Raw genomic sequence first — 27,365 nt, forward strand, 5'->3', positions numbered from 1 at the left:
CCAAAGATGTGCAGGTTAGGTGGTTTGGCTATGTTGCATTGTCCTATAATGTCCAGAGATGTGCAGACTAGGTGGATTAGCCATGGTAAATGGGGTTACAAGGATAGGCTGGGATGCTCTTCAGAGGCTCTGCCCAGAACTGATGGGCCACATGGCCTCTATCTATGATCCGATAATACTGGGATAGTACAGGAAACTGGCACTGATGTTGGTGATCAGCTATCGTCTGGAATGACAGATGCAGGCTTGAGTATTTGAATGGCTTACTTTTGCTCCTATGTTCCTATGGTAGAAACCATTTATCTTTATTTATTTTATCAAAACCCTTCATAATAGCACACAATTCTCCTAAATCTTTCTGCTCCAAGGATACCAATGCCATCTTCTCCAGTCTCTCCATAAAACTGAACTCTCTCATCTCTCTCACAATTTTCAGCTGTCCTTCAATCTGATGATGACACCTACTCAGGTTCTCAAGGTTCTGCTATGGGCCTTCAAGTGATTGATCAGGTTTATTGTTGACATGCAGATCCTTAGGCATATGGGGTAGAATGTCTCACAAGACAGTGGGATGTGAATGTAGGGTTTTCATCCCTACCTTTCCTTCTCTGTCACCATTCTGCCTCATCATTAAGATATTGGAACTTGATGGACAAATTGTTGCCATGCTGAACAACTCCTTGTTGGAAATGTCAATGCCATTGTCAAAGCATTCATCGGCCATTTGAGAGTTGAGAAAACAGGAGATGGTTAGCAGAGACAGTATCCAGCTATTGCAACACAAACTCCAGTCCACCAAAGTTTTCAGAAGTTCTGCCTGACTGCTTGTGGAACTGATTTGTCTATGAATGTTGTGTACATGGACTTCCAGAAAGCATTTGATAAAGTCCCACATAAGAGAATATTAAGTCAGGTAAAATCCCACGAGATTGATGGCAAATTACTGATATGATTGGGAAATTAGTTGCGTGATAATTTGCAGAAAGTAAGGATACTAGTTAGGTACTCAAATTGGCAGGAAATGACTACTGGTGTCCCACAAGGATCTGTGTCAGGGCCTTAATCATTCACAATAGTTATTAGGCCACACTGTAGTCAATGTCGATGATAGCATAAAAATACAAAAGAATATTGATAGATTAAGTGAATGTCAGAACCTAAGGCAGGTATATGGATTTAGGACACAGATCAGCCATGATCTCAGTAAATGATAGCACAGGCTCAATGGGCCTACTCCTCTTCCTATGTTCCTTGACGGTCCTCCTACTTAATTTGGAAGGAGAGGTACTGCTGCAAGCATTTCTTTAGCACCTGTGCATCACTGAAACAAAGTCTACTTCTCACTGCAGTAAAGGACTGTGGTGATGTCAACTATGATATCTGCATACTTAAAGAAGTTTTTGCTGTCAAAGACTAAATCCCAAAGTTTGTAGAAGGCTGAGTTAGCACAGCTGAACCATTGTTGGATTTACTTGTCAATGATGGTCTTTATATATAACTGGCTGCTGATATATACGAAGTGCTCAACATTCCAAAGTCTCCTCTTCAACATTTTTGGCTGATCAGATATAGGTTGGTATATGAGTTTTGTTTTGGCAACCTTCAAGGACAGGCTGAGTTCCTTGTATGCAGAATTGAAGAGATTAAGAGTGGTTTCAAATCTGGTCCATACAGGCAGCAGCCATCCCATATTCAAGGTCATGTTCGTCTACGGTAGTCAGTTTTGTTTTGGCATGGAGACAACTTGAGGCAAACAGCTTTCCATCTAGACAGTACTGAATGCAAACGCCAGAGGGCAGTTGATTTTCATGTGGTGAGTAGCCACTGTCAGATAGATCAGTGCTGTGGGCAGCTTTGCTTGACATCAATCCAAATATAAAGGCATCTGCTTCAGATCTCCCACTCAGGATAGCTGCAGTTCTCTCCTCGTGATTGCAATCAATTTTCCTGAATATTCAAATCTTTCAATCACAATCTACAGTCCCTCACAATTTGCTTAGTGAAGTGATTTGGTCTGCACAATGACGACATGTAGAATTCCTGAGGAATGCCATTCTCATCAACCTCCTCAGAACCCTCTCTAAAGGCTGGACATCCTTCCCAAAATGTAAATACCAGAATGGATATAAAACTAGCTGGGAACACATCCATGGTACTATTTCCATAAATCTCTTCTGTACCCTTCGAAAATGTCCATAGGTAGTGCGCAGGACTATACACAATGCTGCAATAAGGGCCTGACTACAACAACTTCCTGACTTTGTACTGTTCTCTGTCTCTATTTATAAAACCCAGGATTCCACATCCTATACAAACACTTTTGTGAACCTCTCTTTCCACCTTCACAGATTTGCGCATATGCAACACCCAATGTCCCTCTTTTTGCAGCCCTTTTAAAATTCTATCATTAAGCATAGAGTCGTAAGCATGTAATATTTCTCCCCATTCTTCCTACCAAAATGTGTGATTTCACATTTTTCGGACTGAACATCATTTGCATTGTATCGATTCATTCCACCAGGTCTGTCTTTTGTTTCATGATACTTGTATCTATTATTGCCTTCCTTACCACCCACAACATTTCCAAGTTTCATGTATTCTGCAGATTTTGAAATTCCGCTCTGTACCACTGCCCACAAGCAGAGATCATTACTTCAAAAATGGCAATGGTCTTAATACTGAAACCTGGGCAGCTACTGTTTCCAACTCCATCCAGTCCAAAAAACATCTGTTTACCACAACTCTGTTTCTGTCTGCTGCTTGCTTCTTTCATTCATAAATGTGAAAAAACTGAAAATTCTTTAGAATGCTTAATTAGAACTTAAAAAGCAAACAGATCTTTTCTCAACGTTAATAGTTTTCCATCTTTAATGTGTTTCATGAGATCCTAATTTCAAAATATTAATCAATGAAAATGCAATTCAGATTTTCATATCTAGGTCACCAAACAATCAAGATAACACCAGTACTGAGATGAGATATTTATCAAGAAAGATTTTTCAATCTGCGGTCTTTTCTCAAGAAAAGTGAAGCCCGAAGGGCAAGCCAATAGAGGTTACTAAGTTGATGACGGGGTTTGATAGAGCAGATGTATGAAAGGTGTGTCCACTTGTGAGGACACAACCTAATGTAGTTGCGAATGTCAGACAGCCACTGCTAATCCAATAAAGAATTTAGATGAAACATTTTTACCTAAAGAGTGGTTAGAATACAGAACTTATTTCCACATGGAGTAATTGAGAATGCATTGTTGCATTTCAAGGCAACCAGGACAAACATATAGAGTGAAAAGGAATAGAGGGATTTGCTGATAGGGTGAGATACAGGGAAGGCTCATGCAGAGCAAAAACACTAATGCAGACCAGATAGACCAACTGGACTATTTCTATCATGCAAGTTCTGTGAAATACTTTAGGGCTTGGATTGCTCTTAATTTACAGCAACATTTTCCCATTTGCTTCCATTACAAAGTAAAAGAAATGCGGGAAGATTTATAATTGTCTTTAAATCAGGGATTGAAGTTGTTGATTTTCCTTTGATACAAGAACCAAGTGGCAACAGAAGCTTACAGACTAATTAAATCTCCTTAGTTATGCATGCTAACGCTGCATTCAGATTCCTGATTACATTATTTACTCGATCAAATAAGTCTTTTCATTATCCACTGAAGACCTATTTAATCTGTGATTTTTCCAACCTCATTTTCAAAATTTGCTTTTATCTGCATTGCCAAGTGCAGCCTGCGTAGTTCCAGGTGTTAAAGCTGATCCATGACAGACACGGCAGAGTCACACAAATGCTAATAACTGTAAATTATCAAAGGAGAAATTAGCAAGTAAGAAAGTGCTGCATTTGAACTAAACATATACTGGGGAATCAAGGATCTTGTGGCAGCATCCCTATCTCTGAACCAGAAGGCTGGGGTTTCATTCCCACCAGAAATTAATCAAGGGCTGCCTTTTTATTAAAAGTGATTCATGAGAAAAGTATTGGCCAAGATTTTCTGCTGGTCGGTATACCAGTATAAGAGTTGTACATGAATCCCCCACGGGAATGAGTTCCAACACAATTGCCTGCTGGGCAGTTCCTCTAAGTGTGGAACACACTGAAAGTCTTCAATAAGATCATAGACTTTGGAGGGTGCTGATGGAATTAAGTAAAATAGTCACTCAGAAAAAATTAGACTTGCAAATACAAAGCAGAGCAACGATTTAACAGACTCCACAGATACCTCACACACCCCCAACTACACATTCCCAGACATCTTAAAAACCCATCCTCAAAAGACTTTGATATGTCACATCCTTCTGCTACACTCCTGGGATTTACACCCATGGTCCTCCCACTCTCTGCCAGACCAGACCAGCCTGACTCTCATGCCCTACACACTCACTGGATCTGAACCCTCCACAGCCCCATCACAAACATAAAGACACACATGCGCACACACACTTGTATTCATGGATTTTTCCCACCCACTCCAACCTCCCCTAACCACTGTATTACTTACCTTGCCAGCTGGCAAACTCTACCTATTTCCATTTGGTATCTTACCCACCTGACACCTAACCCCTTCCCATCTGACACCCTACTCAACTGGGATCCTCTCCCTTACTCATCTGCAATCTACTTATGTGGCAGCCTCCTGCCTTCTCATCTGGCATCCTACCCAGCTGACACCCTACATATCAGGCACACTGGCACTCTAGCCCCTCTCGAGATGCCACCCACGCTATTCCCAGCTGACACTCCACTCACCTGGCAACATATTTACCCAGCATCTTATTCTCATTTACCCTACTGGCAATCCTACCCTCCCATGACCCTAACATCACACTTCTACTATGCACTTATAGACTGATAACAGCTGTCAAAGTGGATGCTAGAAAATTTCAGAAAATGGCAGTGGACTGCCATGCAAAGGGGGCATTGTTTTGCCTTCCTCTAACGGTTCAGCACTTCAAGAGAATTGTCAGAATGTTAAGTACAGCTCCACATCTCTGAGAGAGGCCTGAACAGAATTTGCTCTCAGATACTGCAGAATTTGAATTCAATGAAAATCTGGGATTAAGAGTCTAATGATGACCATGAAAACAGTGTTGATTGTCAGGAAAAACTAACCTGTTTCACTAATGTCTTTTAGGTAAGACTGTCACCCTTACCTGGTGTGGCCTACATGTGACTCCAGACGCACAGCAATGTGGTTGACTCTTAACTACTCTCTCGACAATTAGGGATGAGCGATGAATGCTGGCCCAGCCAGTCAAGCCCACATCCTATGATATTTTTAAATTCAGAAGCTTCTCCTTTCATTAAAAATAAGGCTCGAATGGCAATCTGTGTAAGATTACCACTTCTCTGATAATCTGACCCATTTTGATCTTCAAATAAACAGAATCTATTGCAAAGCAATCTGAAACAATCTGTTAATTTTTACTTTAAAAGTCTTCATCAGTCTAACAATATCCTAGGGGTTGCCACTGACCAGAATCTGAACTGGGCAGCAGTATAAATACCATAGCTGCAAGAGCAGGTCAGAGACTCGAATTCTGTGGCAAGTAACTCGTGCTGTGATTCCTCAAAGTCTGTCCACCACCTACAAGGCACAAGTCAGGAGTGTGGTGGAATACTACCTACTTCGCTGGATCAAGTTCAAGTAGCTGTACAGCCAGCTGGATTAGCACCCCATCCACCATCTTAAAATTCACTCCCTTCTCCACTAATGCACTGTGACAGCAGTCAGTAACTTGCTCAAGACACACTGCAGCACCATAGCAAGACACTTTCAGAAGCACCTTCCAAATCAATCACCTCCGCCATTCAGAAGGACAAGGGCAGAATTCACATGGGAACACCATCATTTGCAAGATCCACTATGAACTGCAAACTGTAGATATAGGGCCAGGACAGATAAGGTGTACATGAGCTCCTCTCTGCTAGAAGGCAGGAACCTTTGCAACATATATGTCGCTCTATAACATTACTATCAGGTACAGTATGTCAATAAACATTGTTTAACAGCAATATAGAAGTTTCATGTCAGCTAATGTAAAGACCAAACCAAAAAGCCTACATTAGTTTAAGCAATAGGGAGAGGTTTGATCTATAGGGAGAGGCTGAATAGACTGGGGCTATTTTGCTGGGGCATCGGACGCTGAGGGGTTACCTCAGAGGTTTATAAAATCATGAGACACATGGATAGGATAAATAGACAAGGTCTTTTCCCTGAGGTGGGGGAGTCCAGAACTAGAGGGCATAGGTTTAGAGTGAGAGGGGAAAAATATAAAAGAGACCCAAGGGGCAACGTTTTCATGCATAGAGTGGTGCGTATTTGGAATGAACTGGAATGAAGTGGTGAAGGCTTGAACAATTACAACATTTAAAAGGATCTGGATGGATATATGAATGGGAAGGATTTAGAGAGATATGGACGAAATGCTGGCAAATGGGACCAGATTAATTTAGGATACCCGGTCAGCATGGATGAGTTGAACCAAAGGGTCTGTTTCTTTGCTGTACATCTCCATGACTCTAGAACAAGGTAGCAACAGTGGAAACACTAGTCTAAAGGCAGACAGTGTTCTTCTGAGAAGAATGTGAAGCACGATGAGGCATAATTGAAAACCACAAGATAAAAGTCCTCAGAAGATTTTCCCAAACACAATGACATATCTTACCTAAACAGATAGTAAGTCCCCATCAATTTAGCAGTCTCAACCCACATTAGAATAAACACCATCCATTCCTGACTTGGAACAATATCACTGTGCCTCACTGGGTGGAAATATTTGAACTTCCTTGCTAACAGTGGGCAATCCTACATCACAAGGATGTAGGATTTTAAAAAGCAGCTCACCATCAACTTACCGAGGGCAACTGGAGAAGAAAAGTAAATGCCGACCTTATCAGTAACATTTACATCCCAAAAGCATGTTCCTTTTTTTTTTAAAAAGAATTCTCAATGGAAACAGCACAGAAACAAAGAAGCCATTTGGCCCATTTGGGTATGTCAGGTCTTGTACTCCACACAAACGTATTTCCAAATCTATTTTATCTCACCACTAACTATGAGCATATCCTTCTATTATCTTCTCAATTGTTGATCTAACCTTCCTTTAAATGCATTTATTCCATTCACCAGAACTATTCTCAGAAATAGTGAATTTTCCATCTTCACTCCTGTCTGGGTGAAGACTCTGACAATATCTATGGAAGCAGCCAGCGGCACAAACATTTAGGACATCTGTAACCATAACAGACAAAGCAATAAGACTGCGTTGCCACAGGTTCATAGAAATATACAGCACAGAAACAGACCCTTCAGTCTAACTCATCCATACCGATCAGATACCCTAACCTAATCTAGTTCCATTTGCCAGCACTTGGCCCATGTCCCTCTAAACCTTTCATATTCATATACACATTCAAATGCTTTTATATGTTGTAATTGTACCAGCCTCCACCACTTCCTCTGGCAACTCATTTCACACATATACCACTCCCTATAGCTCAAAACCTCCAACCCTGGCAACATCCTTGTAAATCTTTTCTGAGCCCTTTTAAGTTTCACAACATCCTTCTGATAAGAAGGAGATCAGAACTGCATGCAATATTCCAACAGTAGCCTAACCAATGTCCTATACACCCACAACATGACCTCCCAACTCCTGTACTCAATGCTCTGACCAATAAAGGAAAGCATACCAAACGCATTCTTCACTATCCTATCTACCTGCGACTCCACTTTCAAAAAACTATGAACCTGCACTCCAAGGTCTCTTTATTCAGCAACACTCTCCAGGACCTTACCATTAAGTGTATAGAATCCTGTTCTGATTTGCTTTTCTAAAATGCAGCACCTCACATTTATCTAAATTAAACTCCATCTGCCACTTTTCAGCCATTGGTCCATTTAATCAAGATTCTGTTGTACTCTGAAGTAACTTTCTTTGCTGGCCACTAAACCTCCAATTTTGGTGTCATCTGCAAACTTACTAAATATACCTCCTCTGTTCATATCCAAATTATTTATATAAATGACAAAAAGCAGTGGACCCAGCGCCAATCCTTGTGGCACACCACTGGTCACAGGCCTCCAGTCTGAAAAGCAAACTTCCAGCAGCACCCTCTGTCTTCTCCCTTTGAGCCAGTTCTGTATCCAAATGGGTAGTTCTCCCTGTATTCCATGAGATCTACCCTTGCTAACCAGTCTCCCATGGGGAACCTTGTCGAACGCCTTACTGAAGTCCATATGCATTACGGTTACCGCTCTGCCCTCATCAATCCTCTTTATTACTTCTTCAAAAAACTCAATCAAGTTCACAAGACATGATTTCCCACACACAAAGCCATGTTGACTATCCCTAATCAATCCTTGCCTTTCCAAATACATGTAAATCCTGTCCCTCCAACAACTTGCCCATCTTGTCAGGCTCACCGGTCTATACAGTAGTCCCCCTGAACCCGTAGGGGGTACATTCCAGAACCTACCGGGGAAGCTCAAAACTGAGGATAGGAGCAAATCCACGATTTCAATTGGAAAGGTACCTTTCCGGCAACCTCCTGGCCCCTGGTGCTGGAACGTTCCCTTTTATATGTTCCGGTCATGATAAACCATGGGCAAGTGAAACCGCGGTAACCAGACCTGTGGATACGGGGGTCACCCTGTATTTCCCTGGCGTTTCCTTACCACCTTTCTTAAATCACATTAGCCAACCTCCAGTCTTCCGGCACCTCACCTGTGACTGTCGATGATACAAGTATCTCAACAAGGGGCCCAGCAATCACTGCCCTAGTTTCCCACAGAGTTCTAGGGTACACCTGATCAGGTCCTGGGGAGTTATCCACTTTTATGCATTTCAAGACATCCAGCATCTCATCTTCTGTAAAATGAACATTTTTCAAGATGTCACCATCTATTTCCCCACATTCTATATCTCCCATGTTCTTCTCCACAGTAAACACTGATGCAAAATACTCGTTTAGTATCTCCCCATCTCCTGCGACTTCACACAGAAGCTGCCTTGCTGAGCTTTGAGCCTATTCTCTTTCTAGTTACCCTTTTGTCCTTAATGTATTTGTAAAAACCCTTTGGATTCTCTTCAACCCTATTTTCCAAAGCAATCTCATGTCCCCTTTTTGCCTTCCTGATTTCTCTCTTAAGTACACGCATACTGCCTTTATATTCTAAGGATTAATTCGATCTCTCCTGTCAATACCTGACATATGCTTCCTTCTTTTTCTTAACTAAACCCTCACTTTCTCTCATCACCCAGCTTTCCCTGTATCTACCAGCCTTTCCTTTCACCCTAACAGGAATATACTGTCTCTGGACTCTCGTTATCTCGTTTCTGAAGGCTTCCCATTTTCCAGCCGTCTCTTTACCTGTGAACATCTGCCCCCATTCAGCTTTTAAAAGTTCTTGCCTAATACCGTCAAAGTTGGCCTTTCTCCAATTTAGAACTTCAACTTTTAGATCTGGTCTGTCCTTTTCCATCACTATTTTAAAACTAATAGAATTATGGTTGCTGGCCTCAAAGTGCTCCCCCATTGACAACTCAGTTACCTGCCCTGCCTTATTTCCCAAGCGTAGGTCAGGTTTTGCACCTTCTCTAGTAGATACATCCACATACCGAATCAGAAAATTTTCTTGTACACACTTAATTTCCTCTCCATCTAAACCGTTAACACTATGGCAGTCCCAGTCTATGTATGAAAAGTTAAAATCCCCTACCATAACCACCCTATTATTCTTAATCTCCTGACAAATTTGTTTCTCAATTTCCCTCTGACTATTGGGGGAGTCTATAATGCAATCCCAATAAGGTGATCATTCTTTTCTTATTTCTCAGTTCCACCAAATAACTTCCCTGGATGTATTCCCAGGAATATTCTCCCTCAGTACAGCAGTAATGCTATCCCTTATGAAAAACACCACTCCCCCTCCTCTCTTGCCCCACTTTCTATCCATCCTGTAGCATTTTTATCCTAGAACATGAAGCTGCCAGTTCTGTCCTTTACTGAGCCAGGTTTCTGTAATTGCTATGATAGCCCAGTCCCATGTTCCTAACCACACTCTGAGTTCACCTGCCTTCCCTATTCGGTCTGTTGCATTGAAGTAAATGCAGTTTAATTTATCAGTCCTACCTTGTTCTCTGCCCTGTCCCTGCCTGCTCTGACTGTTTGACTCGCTCCTTTTCCCAACTGTACCAGTCTCAGATGGCATCCCTGCACTTCACTCATCTAGTGGAAATTGTACTGAAGTTGATACACTCTGGTCTCCTGCACATCTTCTGGAGAAGGATGATCAAAAAAACAGCATTCTAATCACTAAAAGAACCATTTCAGCAAACTCTGTAGTCAGGGAACTGAACCGCCTTTCCGGTCTTTTCTACCATTCATAACACATGTTTTACGTCTTGTCTGTGTTTGTATATAGGGGGGGAGTTCATAAAGGGGTTAGAGTTTAATTAGCAGAGTCATATGTCAATGTTTCATAATCGTTTACCTCTAGTTACATTCTATTCATTTGTTCAATATAGAAACCTGGTTCATGCTTTCTTTCAAGCTGAGTCTGAAACTTTGATACATTGGGGAATTCTACTTATGTTTTAAAACTTTTAACTGTATGAAACTCCAGTAATAGTGGGGCTAGACTTCACATGCACTATCCCAGTGAGGCATGACAAAATCTTCATCTTCCCACTGTATCACATGCCCAGGCCTACATCTCAGTTCTGTAAGCCATACTGATGCACTAACCCATTGAAGTCATGATGGTGGTGAGTACTGATGACCTACTCCCCCCAAGGTAACACACACCCTTCAATGTTTCCTCACCTTATATGTTGAGTTGCCCACCTCCAGCAATTTGTTCACAGCGATTATCTCCTCTGCACTCCAACATGCGGCTTCCAAACACCACAAATCACTTTCCCAGTTTACTCACCATATCATTGCCCCATTCATTCCCTGATCAGCTTGGCAGGATAGCCCCTACTGATGAGTGACCAGATTCCTGACTGATGTTCTGCACCCTCCCAAACGAGTTACCACTAATCCTTGAACTCACCCAGTAGGATTGAAAATGGCTCTCTCCCAGATTACAATGGTAGGAATCCCTGATCCCAAATCCTCCAAGTGGTCAATAATTGTGTCTCTAAACTGAGATTGGATGATTCCTTGACTGACTAGTGGAAATCCCAACTGACAGGAGTCCCCTTTGACTTAGTCAATTTAGAACAGAAACGAGTAGACATTTCTTCAGCTAGAGGGTGGTGGGCCTGTGGAATTCATTGCCACGGAGTGCAGTGGAGGCTGGGATGTTGGGTGCCTTCAAGGCAGAGATTGATAATTCCTTGCAAGATCAAGAATTTAAGGGCTACAGGGAGAGTGCAGATAAGTGGAATTGAAACGCCCATCAACCATGATTAAATGGCAGAGTGGACTCGATGGGCCAAATGGCCTTGCTTCCACTCATACGTCTTACGGTCTTATGGACTTGACGAAGAAATCTCCCCTTAAATGCTGAGACATGGCCATTTGGTTGAAGCACATTCAATGTGTTTGCCAAGCAAGCTGCTAACACTTGATATAGATGCTGTGTTTGTTTAACAGTGTTCCATACAGCAACATGCTTATTCCCTTGACTGTTCATTGCTGCTAAACATGACAGGCCACCTAGCTTTGTGCCTGCACTAACAGGCAAGATAAGAAAGAAGTACTATGAATTAGGTGACAATGCTCAAAAAGAGATGACAGTGAGCATTCAAGTAGGTGCAAAGTGAGTGCAAAAACATCAAGCAAAGAACCCCAATATACACCGTGTTCCAATTCATGAAATGGGTGCCTCTCCATATGTGCAAAGTGTTTGGCAGTGCAATAGTAGATAGTGGTTTGCCAAGTGTCATGTACCTCAGTAGATAGTAGCCTCATCTCCATCTCGGATGGTTGTTGGTTAAATACCACTCAAGGGACTTGATCACAAAATCTAGACTTGACCCTCCAGTGCAGTACAGAGAGAGGACCGCACTGTTAGAAATGCCAGATTTCAGATGAGGGTCTTTGTTAACACTGAAGGTCATTAAAGATCCCATGGTACAATGCTATAGAAGGTAAGGTGAATTCTTCCTATTAAATCAATGCCCATTTGTGGAGTAATGATAGAACAGCACAGTTTAAAAAGAACCCTAATTCTTTATTTAGTAACAACTGCACTGGTAAAAGTTTGGCAAGAAAATATGTTATTGTTTCTTTCTGAAAGTGGACATACCCAGTGCTCAGTATAGAGAAGCTAGTAATAAGACAATTAATAAAATCACATCGACTGACACATTGATATTGATTTTATGTTACTATGTAAACTGTTATCTGTTACTAACTGCAATGTTGTGCACATTTTACTGAGGATGGCATTCTGAACATTTCAAAGTTAGTGACATACATATAATTCACTTCATTTCTCACTCGCTGTTTTTAGACTAAACTGAGCCAGGTCTTGGAAAGTTTGATGAAATATTACACAAACTTCTACAAGCTGGTTTTGTTGGGGAAAAAGTGAGGACTGCAGATGCTGGAGATCAGAGCTGAAAATGTGTTGCTGGAAAAGTGCAGCAGGTCAGGCAGCATCCAAGGAACAGGAGAATCGACGTTTCGGGCATAAGCCCTTCTTCAGGAATGGAGGAAGAGAGCTTCTTCAAGAAAGGCATCCTTGCAAGAGGATTCGCAGTAGGTTAAAATCTTCGAGGAGAAAGTGAGGACTGCAGATGCTGGAGATCAGAGCTGAAAATGTGTTGCTGGAAAAGCGCAGCAGGTCAGGCAGCATCTAAGGAACAGGAGAATCGACGTTTCAGGCATAAACCCTTCTTCAAGCTGGTTTTGTTGACCTGTACAAAACTCCTTTTGCATCAATATGCAGTCTGCACAATGAGAATTTTTTCTTGGAAGTACAGCTGCTCGCCAAACACAGAGGATTTTGCTGGGAGATATACTTAACGGAAACAGCTATTGGTATTACTAATTACAAAGGCCAAAGCTACAGGTGTCCTGCATGGGAGAGATCCTCAGCTCAGCACATCTCCTGCTGCAATCTTCATCCACAGCTCAGGACTTGACTGTTCCAAGGCTCTCATTTCGGTCCTCAGCAAATGAGCACTCATTGAAATATCCAAGAATCTTAACATGTACCATGTTGTGTCAGGGTTATACTTCAGCTGCCTGGACCCCAAACTCTGTAAATGCCACTTTCAGACTTGTTGTCTCTTTGTCCTCCCTTAGGACATTCTTCAAAACTTAGGCCCTAAACCAAAGTTTTGGTCACTTGTCTAAATATGTATTTCTGTGGTTTGGCATTAAATTTTGTTTGATTACTCTCCAGGGCTGAACCTGCGACATTTGCAATGTTAAAGGTGCTATAAAAATACATTTTCTGAACTGCCTTATTTACTGTTTAGGAGTGTGAACACCATAACTGCAAGCCTCCTTTAGTTACTATTGGCACTATTAATATCTACATAAGGCAGTGGAGACTTTGAGCAGCTTAAAAGAGCTGATACCTTTACAATAACGTCAGGACAAACTCATTTAAAATGCTTCTATTTGTATCTCCTTGTAAAGTGGGAAAGTGGTTGGATCCAGTCATAACATAAAAGATCCTTTAAAAAAAATCAGTAATATACTGAACCAAATGAATGAAACGGTGCATAAAGTATATTTTAAACCTTCCTTTTACAATTGGTGCTTTGGTAAAGGCAAATAGGTAGCTATTGGGTTAAACTGGGATTAGAGCAAGTGGTAAACACTGTAATAATCTTGAGATCTGCTTCCCAACCATTTGAAATATAAGATTTGAAATATTTTATTAACCTTTAGCCCTGGGGTTTCAAAAAATTTGTCCTCTTCCCAAACTGTACAAACACTCAAAACATTCCATTTTAGTTTTTTGAAATTGATGGTGATTAAGGCTTGAGAATAACAACAGAAAAAACAATTGTAAGAAATTTCAGAACGTATGCACACACTTAATTATCATGTCAAACTCAGCGTGAAGCTCCAATAATAAAAAAAATGTTTAAATGCTCAGGAAATCAAGCAGCATCTAATGAGAGAAAAAAACAAGCCATGTTTCAAGTAGGTGACCTTTTTGCCCAGAGATGTTGCTGAGTACTTGTAGTATTTACTGTTTTTAATTGAGATTTCCAGAATCTGCAGCTTTGTTCATTTGTTTGGAATACCAATCCTTGGCTCAGTGCCCATAATAGTATTTTGATACTCAAACTAGCAACAACAGTGTAATTCGAATTCCATACTAATTCATGACCACAGATCATTTGCGTAAAGATTAAACTATAAATTATTTGTCTAAGACATTAATTAAATTCCAGGATAATCACTTCATCAAATCTCAGTCACACCTGTCCACTGAAAACCTTCATAATCTATCTACTCTCTGTTAAAAACACTCTCACCCTACCCCTTAAAACATTTGCTGCAAACTTTCTTTCCTTAAATTTAGTTCTCCATAAAATTAGAATGTTTTATAAAGAGAAACTGCAGTTTAAAATTTCTGGAATACCAACACAATTTAGGCGAGTAAGATGTTTGTAAAGAATAAGAAGAGTGCCAAATGTATAAATTACATTGGGATATCTAGTGAGCCAAATAAACATCTCCATGTAAAAGCTTCAAAGCTAATTCAGAAGGCCAATGCTAAAACAAGTCACATAAGAAAGAACAGGCCCTAGGCTAATTGGAGTTCAACACACAAATAATCTTGACTTAATTGGTTTGAGATTTCATAGCACATTGTTTTAAAAAAAGAGTTGGTAAGAAATATTTACTTCATTTGGCTTAATTACTATGTTTTCATGCTGTTTCTCTCTCTTTCAGTACATGCCAGGTTTCCACTAGTTACCTCGAATTACGTAATTGTCTAGTGCCTCTTGCATTCTCTGTAATGCTTCTGCACGGTTACCTCCATACGTAACCAACTGAAAAAGAAGAGCAATCGAAGTAAGCAGTAAGTATGTGCACTTTGATATTTTTGATAAGGAACAAAAGTGGAAGTTTTGGGACCAGAAGATATCAAAATATTAGTTATTCAATTTATATTCTGCATATTTGCAAACTTCCTATTTATTTGCTTCTTATTCTATTTAAGAACTTTGAAACAAAGGAATGTATTGACAATGAGTGCAGTGTTTTACAATTTTTATCTTTATTTTTATAATGGCTTTACATTGCATCCATATAGACCTAGCTCAGGGCAATGACAAGTCTCTCATTGCCCTTTGATGATTAGTTGCCAATTAAGAAAGATGTAGACCTCTGACCCTGAAAAACAGGATGTACCATGTCAATTGCTGCCAACCTATCAGAGGCCAGCAGCTCTCCAGCCAATACTAGGAGTACTCTCAGTACTGCAGCAAGACCAAGCGGGAACATGCAGCCTGGATTTGACCCTTCAGGCAAGTCAGAGTCTCCCCGAGGGTCAGGTTGGTAAGGGGAGGCCAGGAAGAGTGGAAGGAAAGGGCAGGAAAGAAGGGGGATCTTGGTGTTGGGAGGTGGTGGAGAGCAGCATATGAATAAATGGAGTTATCCATGTGACCCCTCAAACATGCTCCTCTCTTTAAGAAGATTGTGACAGACATGACTGTAATATCAACTCCCATAATCCCATCTACCCCCAATAACCTTTCATTCCCTTGATGATCAATAATCCATCCCCTCTATAAAATGTTCAAAGACTCTGCTTCACTGTCTTTTGAGGAAAACAGTTCCCAAACACAAGATCCTTGGAGAAAAAAAAAATTTTCCTCATCTCTATCTTAAATGGGAACTCCCTTTCTTAAACCAGTGACCCTGAAGTTCCCAAAAGAGAAACCATTTTCTCCACATCCATCCTGTCAAGATATCTCAGGATCTTTTATGTTTCAATCTTGCCACTTCTTATTCTTCTAAACTCAAGAGGATACAAGTCTAACCTGATCAAGCTTTCCTCAAAAGGCAACCACCCCCACCATTCAAGGGATTATTCTAATAAACCTGATCTGAACTGCTTCGTAAGCATTTACATCCTTCCTTAAATAGGGAGAACATTACAGTTATCCAAATGTTGGCTTGTACAAGTGAAGCAGTACTTCCCTATTTTGATCTTCAAATTACCTCTCAACAAATGATAACATTCTATTAGCTTTTCGAATTGCTTGATGTATCTGCACAATACCCTTTTGCTATTCATTTGGAAGGACATCCTCATTTCCCTATATCTCAGAGTTCTCACCGTTTAGAAAATGTCTTTTTGTTCTTATTCTTCCTGCCTAAATGAATAATTTGACGTTTCTCCCATTTATACTCCATCTGTCAGAACTTTGTGCACCTATTTAATCTATTAATATTCCACTATAGTCTCAGGTCTTAAAGAACAAAGAAAATTTACAGCCCAGGAACAGGCCCTTCAAGCCTGAGCCGATCAAAATGTACTGTCTAAAACTGTCGGTCAATTCCTAAGCATCTGTATCCCTCTGCTCCCCACCTACTCATGCAGCTGTCCAGACGCATCTTAAATGAATCTACCATGCCTACCTCTATCACCTCTGCTGGCAACGCGTTCCAAATGCCCACCACCCTCTGTGTGAAGTTCTTACCGCGTGTATCCCCCTTAAACTTTCCACCTCTCACCTTGAAAGCATGACCTCATTATTGAATCCTTCACCCTGGGAAAAAGCTTGTCTCTATCTACCCTGTCTATACCCTTCATGATTTTGTAAACCTCAATCAGGTCCCTCCTCAATCTCCTTTTTTCTACTGAAAATAAACCTAACCAACTCAACCCTCTATTCATTGCTAGCACCTTCCATACCAGTCTTCTTTAGAAATTCCTTTTCTACCCAACTTCATGTCATCAGCAAATTTAACAACCATGCTTTAAATGTCTTTATTCTAGTCATGAAAAATATTGCAAAAATTGAGGTCCCAACACTGGTCCCTGAGGCTTCCTGTTGACTAACCAACCTTCTATCCATGCCAATATATTATGCCCTACACTATGATGCTTCATTTTCCACAATAATCTTTGGTATGGCACTTGATCAAATTTCCTTCATCCATAGCATATTACTTCCTCATTGAACTCCACTAACTTGACTAAACATGTCTGCCATTTCAAAATCTACATTAACCCCATCTGACAAACTTGATTTTTTCTAACTGCCCTGCTAGGATCATAAGTAGAAAGGACAGGAACTTAATCAAAGCAAGCTTATGACCCATATTGGAAATTCCTCATTCATGGGAAATATTTGCAATTCCCAATCCCTACTCACAAATGGGGTTCAACAATTTACCCATACCTGGCGGTGTAGGGTAGACACATGCTGATCCATTCAGTGCAGCATGGGTGCAGTCCCGAACATCTAAGGGCATCACAGACTTGTCATTGCTCAATCTCGTGCGGACTGCTTCAAAAGTAGTTCCTAACATTTTCTCTATGGGTGCTGTTAAGCTAAAAGGCCCACAGTTCTCTGTTATCTATCTCCCTCACTTTTCAGTTACTGTCACCCTCCTCCAATATAAAGGAACTTTCACCAAATCAAGGAACATCTGAAAACTTAGAACCAACATATTAACTATCTCACTATTTAGTTCTTTTAAGGCTCTTGAATGAAGTCCACCAACACCGGGGGACTCGTCAGCCTGCAGTTCCAACAATCTGCTCAGTGCCAATTCCCACGTGATAGCAGTTTTCCTGATCCTCTTTCCCTTCCATTTCCTGATTTAAGGGATGCTATTTGTTACTTGTGAAAAATTTGCAATCAATTCATCTGGCATGAAAGTCATATATTAAAAACAAGTAAAAATATACTGACTTTTGATATCATTGGATCATAATAAATAGTGATGTCACTTCCTTCTTGAATGCCGCTGTCAATTCGGACCTGGTAAAGACAAACAACTTCAAATTGATTGAAGCACTTGCTCAAACATTTATCACAGTCTCATAACATCTTCACACCAATTAGAAAAATGTATGTTGCAATATTAATAAACGCAATGCAAAGTATTACCAGCATTCCATTAATGGAAGCTTTCAGTCTGGTGAACGTTGAAGTATTTTCATTCACTCAGCATACATTACATATCTTCAATATTCCCATATTATTTTCACTCTAACAGTACAACAGTTATTCATGTAATTCCCCCAGAGAAACGACTGTTTACACAGCTTTCTTCCATCACCTACTAGCCATCTACCCTCAGTTCTATTAAACAGTCTTGTCATATTATATGACATGCTTTGTGTACTTCTAAGCAACGTACTGAACACCAGAAACTAAGGGGCCACAATGCTGGATAAGTAAGTTAAAATGACGTGAAACTGATGTATGTGTGTTCTAACCTAGCTCCAGTCACAGGAGCTTGGTTTATCAAAAAGAAAGATAATACACTGTAAATTCTGGTTTCTTATCAGTTTGAGTTCATTAAAATTATACTGGGATTATCTCTACAAAATCTTTTTTAAAACGAGCTGTTCCTGGGCATAAGTATTTATTAAATTGCTCACGTTATGATACAACGTTCAAAGTATTTAAAAATGAATCAAAATATTCAAGACAGATAAAAATCATCCCAGGAATCTCAAGAAGAAAAAGTAAGTCTAAGCTGTTGGAACAGCAGGGTTCCAAGAAACAACACTGTGACAAAATAAACCCGAAAGAAACTTGCACAGATCTTCACCTGGGAAAGAAACCTTCATAATAAACAGCAGCAGCACATCTGTCTGCAATGAGGCACACACAAGATGGTCACTGCAATGCCTGCTCACATTTTTAATATTTTAATTTAGGGGATTGTCCAGGGAGATTTAAATGTAGATTTTTCTGGTCTGCTGCAGTCAGAGCCTGCTACAAAGATGTCTTTATTTTCAACGCAGCAAGCTGTACAAGTGACTCGTGTTAGTTTAGAATACACATGCATCAGTTTCAGGTCATTTTAACTTACTTATCCAGTATTGTGGTCCCTCAGTTTCAGTTTCTGATGTTCAGTATGTTGATTAGGAATACACAAAGCATGGTGAACATGAAAAGCCCTTTAGTCCATTCAGTTTTCCCCACTTGATTAAGTTATCCAAGTTTTTCAATCAGAGTAAAGCTTTCTCTATCCTGTCCCAACAAACACTTTCAGTGCAAGTACTGGATGGGTGAAATACAGAATAAGTATCCCTTTACTGTCCCATCAAATACTCCCACAGTAAATATCACAGGGGTTAGACACAAAGTAAAACTCCAACTATATTCTCCCATCAAGGATTCCCAAGGTGGTATAGCATGGGGTTTGATACAGAGTTAAAATTCTTCTTCAATGTCCCATCAAAGCTCCCAGGGCAGGTACAATCTAGAATATAGCTATTTCTGCACTGTTCATGTGATAAAACATCACTGGAGAGAGCATGTTCCATTAAAATAATTTGCTGAGAGTTTGACTGTGGTAACACCTAACAAAAATGTTTCATTTTCCAAATTTCTGTGGGTGTGAGCAAACAGCAGGCTCCCCTGTAATTATGTTTGACTCATGAAAATGATATGTAATGAGAATTCAGTATCTATCAAAGGCAAAGAGCAAGTTTTCCACAATTCTTCTCAATCTAAATACTAATTAAGTAAAATTCAGTGAGGTGATCAAGCCACATTCAAAATAACAGCATCATTGCTACATCAGTTCCAAACGATTCATGGTGATGGTGGTGGGTGGTGGGGTAGGGAATGGATGGGTTCAAACAGAGAAGTTTCAGATGCCAAATAGAATACACGCTAGTCCCTCATCAGTCCTATTTGCAAAGTGTGAGATGGAGTTTTTTTTTAAGAATCCCTACAGTGCAAAATCAGACCCTTCAGCCCAACAAGTCCACATTAACCCTCCAAACAGTAACCCACCCAGACCCATTCCCACAGCCTACTGCTCTGAATGTTACCCCTGAGTAATGCACCTAACCTACACATCCCTGAACACAATGGGTAATTTAGCACAGCCAATTTACCTAACCTGCACATCTTTGGATTGTGGGAGGAAACCAGAGCACCCGGAGGAAACCCACGCAGACACAGGGACAATGTGCAAACTCCACATAGACAGTTGCCCTAGGCTGGAATCAAACCAGAGTCCCTTGTGTTGTGAGGCAGCAGTGCTAACCACTGAGTTAAATATTCTGATGTGGATGCTGCCCATCTGTGACAACACTTGCCCCGGCCCTGTACAATGCTGCAAATTCACTCTTGGTGAGACTTATTATTAAGCCAGGTAACTGCAATGCTTAATCACCTCTTTGAACATGTTCTTCCCAGGTGTTATTCATAGTTTATTTAAAAGATGTGATAAAAAGTTAAGCACTTTAATTACAACTTGATTAATAAGTTGTTGGATTCATGCTGGGGCATTTTTAAACCCAAAGAGTTCTGATATTAATCGACATTGATGTGACTCATGTGGTATGACAAAGGATTCTTAGCTTTAATAGTATTTACCAGTACTCCTTCAATCGCTCACAAAGAACAGAATCTGCACAGTGCAGATAAAGGCCATTTGGCCCATTGGGTCTGCAGAGACCATCTAAAGAGCATGCCTGCCAGTACCCCATTCCCAGACTATCCTCGTAACCCCACCTTTACCATAGCTAATCCACCAGACCTGCATATGTTTGGACTGTGGGATGAAACCAGAGCACTGGTGAAAACCGACACAGACATGAGAAAAATGTGAAAATTCCACCGATAAGTCGCCCGAGGTTAGAATCGAACCCGCATCCCTAGCACTGTGATGCAACAGTGATAATCATATCTGCAGCTAAAAAAATTGAAACTCCGGAAGTGCTTCACATTAAGGCTTGACGCTAAATGGAATGTAATTCAAATGCAGTTTACCAATTTCCTGGGCAGTGTTTAAACGTAAGCAGAGTTTGAACCAATATTTGCTTGGATTGTCAGTTTGAATAAATTTTCCAAATATAATCGCAGCTCTCTCTGGCCCAGAATTTTAACTTCCACATCAATTCAAATTTGCAAAAAGCAAAAACTGAAATTGTTGGAAATGTTTAACAGATTAAATATAAGAGAATCTATCAATTAATATTGATGGATTCTCTTCTATTTAATCTGTTAAACATTTCTGCAAAGTCAATTAACATGACCTATTTAACCAACATTCATGTCTGGTTTGCTGACTCCTTCCTGTATATTTACTTAAGCATTCAGACCAACCAGTTGATAATTATTGCTCCACTCAAGCCTCCTAATCCATCTAATAGAATAATAGCAAATTCATTTTATCCTTAAATAAAACCAAAATACTAGAAATAAAACAAATCTGAAGGGGAGTTATACTGGAACAAAATGTTCACTCTTGTTTCTCCACAGATGCTGCCAAACCTGCTAAATTCCTTCAACATTTTCTGTGTTTGATTCTTATCTCCCTTATACTTAAATGTTTTATGCTAATCATCTCAACCATTCTCTGGGAAGAAAAAAAACAAATTTCTCCTAAATTCTCAGTTTGAACTGTTATAGTATACATTAGAATTTATACAGTCACATTTTGGGTAGGTTTATTTACTTTGTATGGGCTGTTCTTAATAAATTCAATCTTAGAAAGAAACAAAGCACTGTCAACCCTATCAATATCATTTTCTTAAATAAGGAATTGGATACGAATTTGTTTATGTTACTGTAATTACTTTCTGTAATGTACAGATAATCTAGTCAACCCATCCAGTTTAGGGACCAGTACCACTGGTGAACTCCAACTGCTTTCACTACATTAAATGAAATGTACTGAATCTTGATTACCACATAGAGTCATAGAGATGTACAACATGGAAACCAACCCTTCGGTCCAACTTGTACATGCAGACCAGATATCCCAACCCAATCTAGTCCCACCTGTCAGCACCCGGCCCATATCCCTCCAAACGTTTCCTATTCATATACCCATCCAGATGCATTTTAAATGTTGCAATTGTACCAGCCTTCACCACTTCCTCTGGCAGCCCATTCCATACACGTACCACCCTCTGCTTGAAAAAGTTGCCCCTTAAGTCTCTTTTATAGCTTTCCCCTCTCATCCTAAACCTATGCCCTCTAGTTCTGGACTCCCCCACCCCAGGGAAAAGACTTTGTCTATTTATCCTGTCCATGCCCCTCATGATTTTATAAGCCTCTATGAGGTTCCCTCCTCAGCCTCAGACGCTGCAGGAAAAACAACCCCAGCCTATTTAACCTCTCCCTATAGCTCATATCCTCCAACCTTGGCAACATCCTTGTAAGTCTTGGGCTTGTATTTTTTTTCTGGGTTCAACCAATGAGCATGATGTTTTATCAGCATTGATTTTCCCACATTCATAACATTTCTGGCTAACATGGTAAATCCTGGTATATCTGCGCATTGAATTTCCTAAGTAATCTGAAAAGATCTTCCCATTGTCATTTCTCCAAATACAAAAATATAGTGTTTAACTATCCCAGTATTTCAGTATTGGCTAGTCAAATTGTAGGAAGTTTGCTTTGTGAACTGTCTATCTCTCTTTCCAGTTAGTTCATTCCTAGTCTGTCATCCTCAATATGCTTACAATGTGCTATATTTACTCCTTCTTATCTCCATCCTCACCTCTAATTTTGCTTCAACACATGACAAAATCATTTTTTCAGTCTGCATCCAGAAGCACCTAGTGGATAAATGAGCTTACTAACCTTGTTATCGACATTGTATGGAACACTGAATCTCACTTCCAAAGGTCCAACATGCCGGATTGGCCACAAACAGTTTGTCTTCTGTTTGAAGCATTCTTGTTGTAGCATGTCAGTCTGCCCTTTATTTAATCTATTAGGAGAAAGTGAGGACTGCAGATGCTGGAGATCAGAGCTTAGAAATGTGTTGCTGGAAAAGCGCAGCAGGTCAGGCAGCATCAAAGGAACAGGAGAATCGACGTTTCAAGCATAAGCCCTTCTTCATGAAGCCCTGACGAAGGGCTTATGCCCGAAGCGTCGATTCTCCTGTTCTTTTTTTGCTGCCTGACCTGCTGCACTTTTCCAGCAACACATTTTTCAGCATTATTTAATCTATACCTGTGAGGGTTTTTAAACTCTGCTGTGTCTCTGTCTCTCTAGCTCCCTGGAAAAAAGGACTCATATCCAACATTGAAGATTCATCTGTCTGCCTTCAAAACATCATCTTTCTCAATTTTAATGAATCACTTATCTCGAGAATGTAGATCAATTCAAATAGACTAAACACAGTAGATTTATTTGGAAAAATCTCTGGTAGCAAACGAACAAATCTAATCCTTTGTCCCAAGCCTCATTAAGATACCCCTTAATCATTGTTTTGAGAGTCTGTTAGTATCTTCCTAAAGCTCCCTGCGTTGGTGGATGAAAAGTAGTCAACGTAAAATGTTTTATATCCAAATTGCTCGTGCCCTGACAAAATGTTGACATTAAATTAAACCTTAGCTGTAATCGTTCTTCAAGGAAAAGCTTCAAAAAATCAATTTGTCATATCCCCAACTGAAAGAAAGTAAGAACATAAGAACTAGGAGCAGGGGTAGGCCGTCTGGCCCTTCAAGCCTGCTCCGCCACTCAATAAGATCATGGTGAATCTTTTCGTGGACTCAGATCCACGTATGTGCACACTCGCCGTATCCCTTAATTCCTTTATTTGTTCAAAAAAAATCTATCTTAGCATTAAAAATGTTTTCTGAAGTAACGTCAACTACTTCACTGAGCCAGGAATTCCACAGATTTACAACCCTCTGGATGAAGAAGTTCTTTCTCAATTCAGTCCGAAATCTGCTCCCCCTAATTTTGAGGCTATGCCTTCCTGTCCTAGTTCCACCTACCAGCGGAAACATCCTCTCTACTTCTATCTTATCTATTCCCTTCATAATTTTATACGTTTCTATAAGATCCCCACTCATTCTTCTGAATTCCAATGAATATAACCCTAATCTATTCAATCTCTCCTCATAAGCCAAACCCCTCAACTCTAGAATCAACCTAGTGAACCTCCTCTGCACCCTCTCCAGTGCCAGTACATCCTTTCTCAAGTAAGGAGAACAAAACTGCATACAGTACTCCAGGTATGGCCTCACCAGCATCCTGTACATCTGCAGCATAACCTATCTGCTTTTAAACTCAATCCCTTTAGCATTGAAGGACAAAATTCCATTTGCCTTCCTAATTACTTACTGTACCTGCAGACCAACGTTCTGTGATTCATGCACAAGGACACCCAAGTCCCTCTGCATAGCAGCATGCTGCAACTTTTTACCATTCAAGTAATAATCCTTTTTCGTGTTACTCTGACCAAAATGGATGACTTCATATTTATTAACATTGTATTCCATCTGCCAGACCTTTGCCCACTCACTGAATGTATCTTTTTTCCTCTGCAAATTTTCACAGTCCTCTGCACACTTTGCTCTGCCACTCATCTTAGTGTCACTTGCAAACTTTGACACCCTACACATGGTCCCCAACTCCAAATCATCTATATAAATTGTAAATAATTGTGGTCCCAACACCGATCCCTGAGCACACCACTAGTCACCGATTGCCAGCCAGAATAGCACTCATTTATTCCCATTCTTTGCTTCCTGTTAGTCAACCACTTCTCTATCTATGTTAATACTTTACCCCTAATGCCATGCATCCTTATCTTACGCAGCAGCCTCTTAAACAACACCTTGTCAAAGGCCTTTTGGAAATCTAGGTACACATCAACTGGGTCCCCATTGTCCACCTTGCTCATAATATCTTCATAGAATTCCAAAAGATTTGTCAAGCATCACCTACCCTTCATGAATCCATGCTGCATCAGCACAAAGGGACAATTTATTTCGAGATGCCTTGCTATTTCTTCCTTGATAATAGACTCAAGCATCTTCCACACTATAGAGGTTAAGCTAACTGGTCTATAGTTCCCCATCTTTTGTCTACCTCCCTTTTTAAACAGCGGCATCACATTTACTGTTTTCCAGTCTGCTGGGACTGCCACAGAGTCCAGTGAATTTTGGAAAATTAACACCAGTGCACTTGCTATTTCTCTCGCCATCTCTTTTAGCACCCTGGGATGCATTGCATCAGGGCCAGGAGACTTATCAATAATTAGCTCCATTAGCTTGCCCATCACTAAATCTTCTGTAATAATGATTGTTTCCAGGTCCACACCTACCTTTGTCTCTTTGTCAATTACTGGCATGTTATTGGTGTCCTCCACTGTGAAGACTAACACAAAATACCTGTTCAATGCCTCGGCGATTTCATCATATCCCATAACAAAATTCCTCTTCTTGTCTTCTAAAGAGCCACATTTACTTTAGCCACTCTTTCGTTTTATATATTGAAAAAAACTTTTGCTCTCTGTCTTTATATTCTGTCCTAGTTTTTTTTTTCTCATGTTCTATCTTATTTTTCTTTATAATTCTTTTTGTGGCTTTCTGTTGACCTTTAAAGTTTTCCCAATCTCCTAGCTTAATGCTCTATTTGGCCACTTTGTATGACTTCGCTTTCAATTTGATAGCCTCCCTTATTTCCTGAGACACCCATGGTAGATATGGGATAATCCTTTCTTTTCACTAGAATATATTTTTGCTTAGCACTTTGAAAAGTTGCTTTGAAAGTCCTCCACAGCTCGTCAACTGTCCTACCATAAAATATTTGTTTCTAGTTTACTTTCGCCAAGCCCTCCATCATTCTATTGTGGTCCCCCTTGTTCAAGCACAAGACTCTGGGTATTGAGTTTTATCTTCACAGTCTCCAGCTGTATTCTAAATACAACCATACTATGATCACTCTTTCCAAGAGGGTCCCTAGCTATGAGGTCATTAATTATTCCTGTCTCATTATACAGGACCACGTCTAGGTCAGCTTGCTCCCTCGTCACTTCCACTACATACTGTCCAAGAAAACTATCACGGATATACACAACAAAATCCTCCTCAAGGCTACCCTGACCAAGCTGGTTCGACCAATTTACATGTAGATTAATATCCCCCATGATAATTGCCATACCGTTTTTACAGGCATTAGTTATTTGTTTATTGCCCGCCCCCAATATAATGTTATTATTTGGTGGCCTTTAGACTACGCCTATCAGTGACTTTTTCCTCTTAGAATTTCTAATTTCCACCCAAATGGATTCAACCTCACATGTTTCCACCTGTTGAAATCACTGTGCTTTAGACGTTGATATTCAATATAGTTTTCACAGACTCCATCATTGAAACTTTATTGGAAAGCCTTTGCATTGTGGATAAACAACATGGTTTAGTGGCTCCTTTCTTACACCTCACTTACTGATATTTTTAATTTTATTTGTCACTGTGTTCTGCAATAGTTGCTATCACACAGCAGATATGAAAAACCTGATTTAAAAATGAAAATGTTACAAGTGACTCCTTGGCTTATGTTAATATCTCCTGCTAAATTCTAAAATTTAAAAAATACCCTGACTAATATTTAAATTTTGTAGCAGAAACAGAATTGCTGGAGAAGCTCAGGAGGTCCAGCAGCATCTGTGAAGTGAAAGCAGAATTAACAATTCAAGCTCAGCGACCCTTCATCAGAACTTTCAGGTTGTCCAGCAATTTCTGTTTTTGTTTCACACTGCCAGCATCCACAGTTTTTTTTGTTTTTTTGTTCAACGTTTAAATTTAGTGCCTTGCCAAGCTATTTTCACCGACAGTTTTGACCTGACTGGCGTAATAACAATGTAGTATTGGAACTTGCAAGAGATACTCGCTCTGGGAATAACTACAAGTTTAAGAAAAATCAAGCAGAGATCCCAAATGACAGACTTTGGTGCAAAACAAACAAGGCCAATTGTCACAGACAAGCCAACACTTCTAACTTTCCCATTCTTTCCTTCTCAGAACGAGTGGTAAGGCACAAATCAAAAATAGAAAGGGATGCTGGAGAATTTTGCAATGAATCCCACAACTATCAAAGGGATAAAAACATTTTTTCATTCATCATAAATAAAGGATTTAAAAGGACTAATAACTTTCATTGGCTTGTTTGTTGGAACAATTGCTTCAACATTCATCACAACTAAAAATCTGCATCTAGTCCAACCGGTCACCATAATTCTACAGTTTAACATGTGAAAAAAACTGAACATGATCGACACGTTATGAAAAACTTAAACGTATTGTACATTTAGCTACTTGTCAAAATTACCTCATGTGAAAAATAACTGTCACGTTATTGATATAGAACAGAATGAAGATAACACATGAGCAGAACAAATGTCAAATTCCACTCAACATAATCTGTTCAGCAATGTTCCAGAGCCTCCAGTGTAATTAAAAATTCTGCTTTTTGGTA

At 40.0% G+C, this 27,365-nt stretch overlaps 1 protein-coding gene across 1 annotated transcript in view; it reads right to left on the minus strand.

Annotated features, from left to right (window-relative positions):
• Positions 1-27,365, minus strand: part of pcca (propionyl-CoA carboxylase subunit alpha) — a 378,154-nt gene that overhangs the window by 170,924 nt on the left and 179,865 nt on the right. The window contains exons 15-16 of the mRNA XM_043691289.2: positions 17,865-17,933; positions 14,912-14,987 (exon numbers count right to left, since the gene is read on the minus strand). Of these exons, the coding sequence (XP_043547224.1) occupies positions 14,912-14,987; positions 17,865-17,933 (145 nt within the window). The remainder of the gene's footprint in view (positions 1-14,911; positions 14,988-17,864; positions 17,934-27,365) is intronic.

The sequence above is a fragment of the Chiloscyllium plagiosum genome, unplaced genomic scaffold (genome assembly GCF_037043375.1).
Source record: "Chiloscyllium plagiosum isolate Xiang-an unplaced genomic scaffold, Cpla_swu_hap1 HiC_scaffold_6, whole genome shotgun sequence".
Classification (NCBI taxonomy): domain Eukaryota; kingdom Metazoa; phylum Chordata; class Chondrichthyes; order Orectolobiformes; family Hemiscylliidae; genus Chiloscyllium; species Chiloscyllium plagiosum.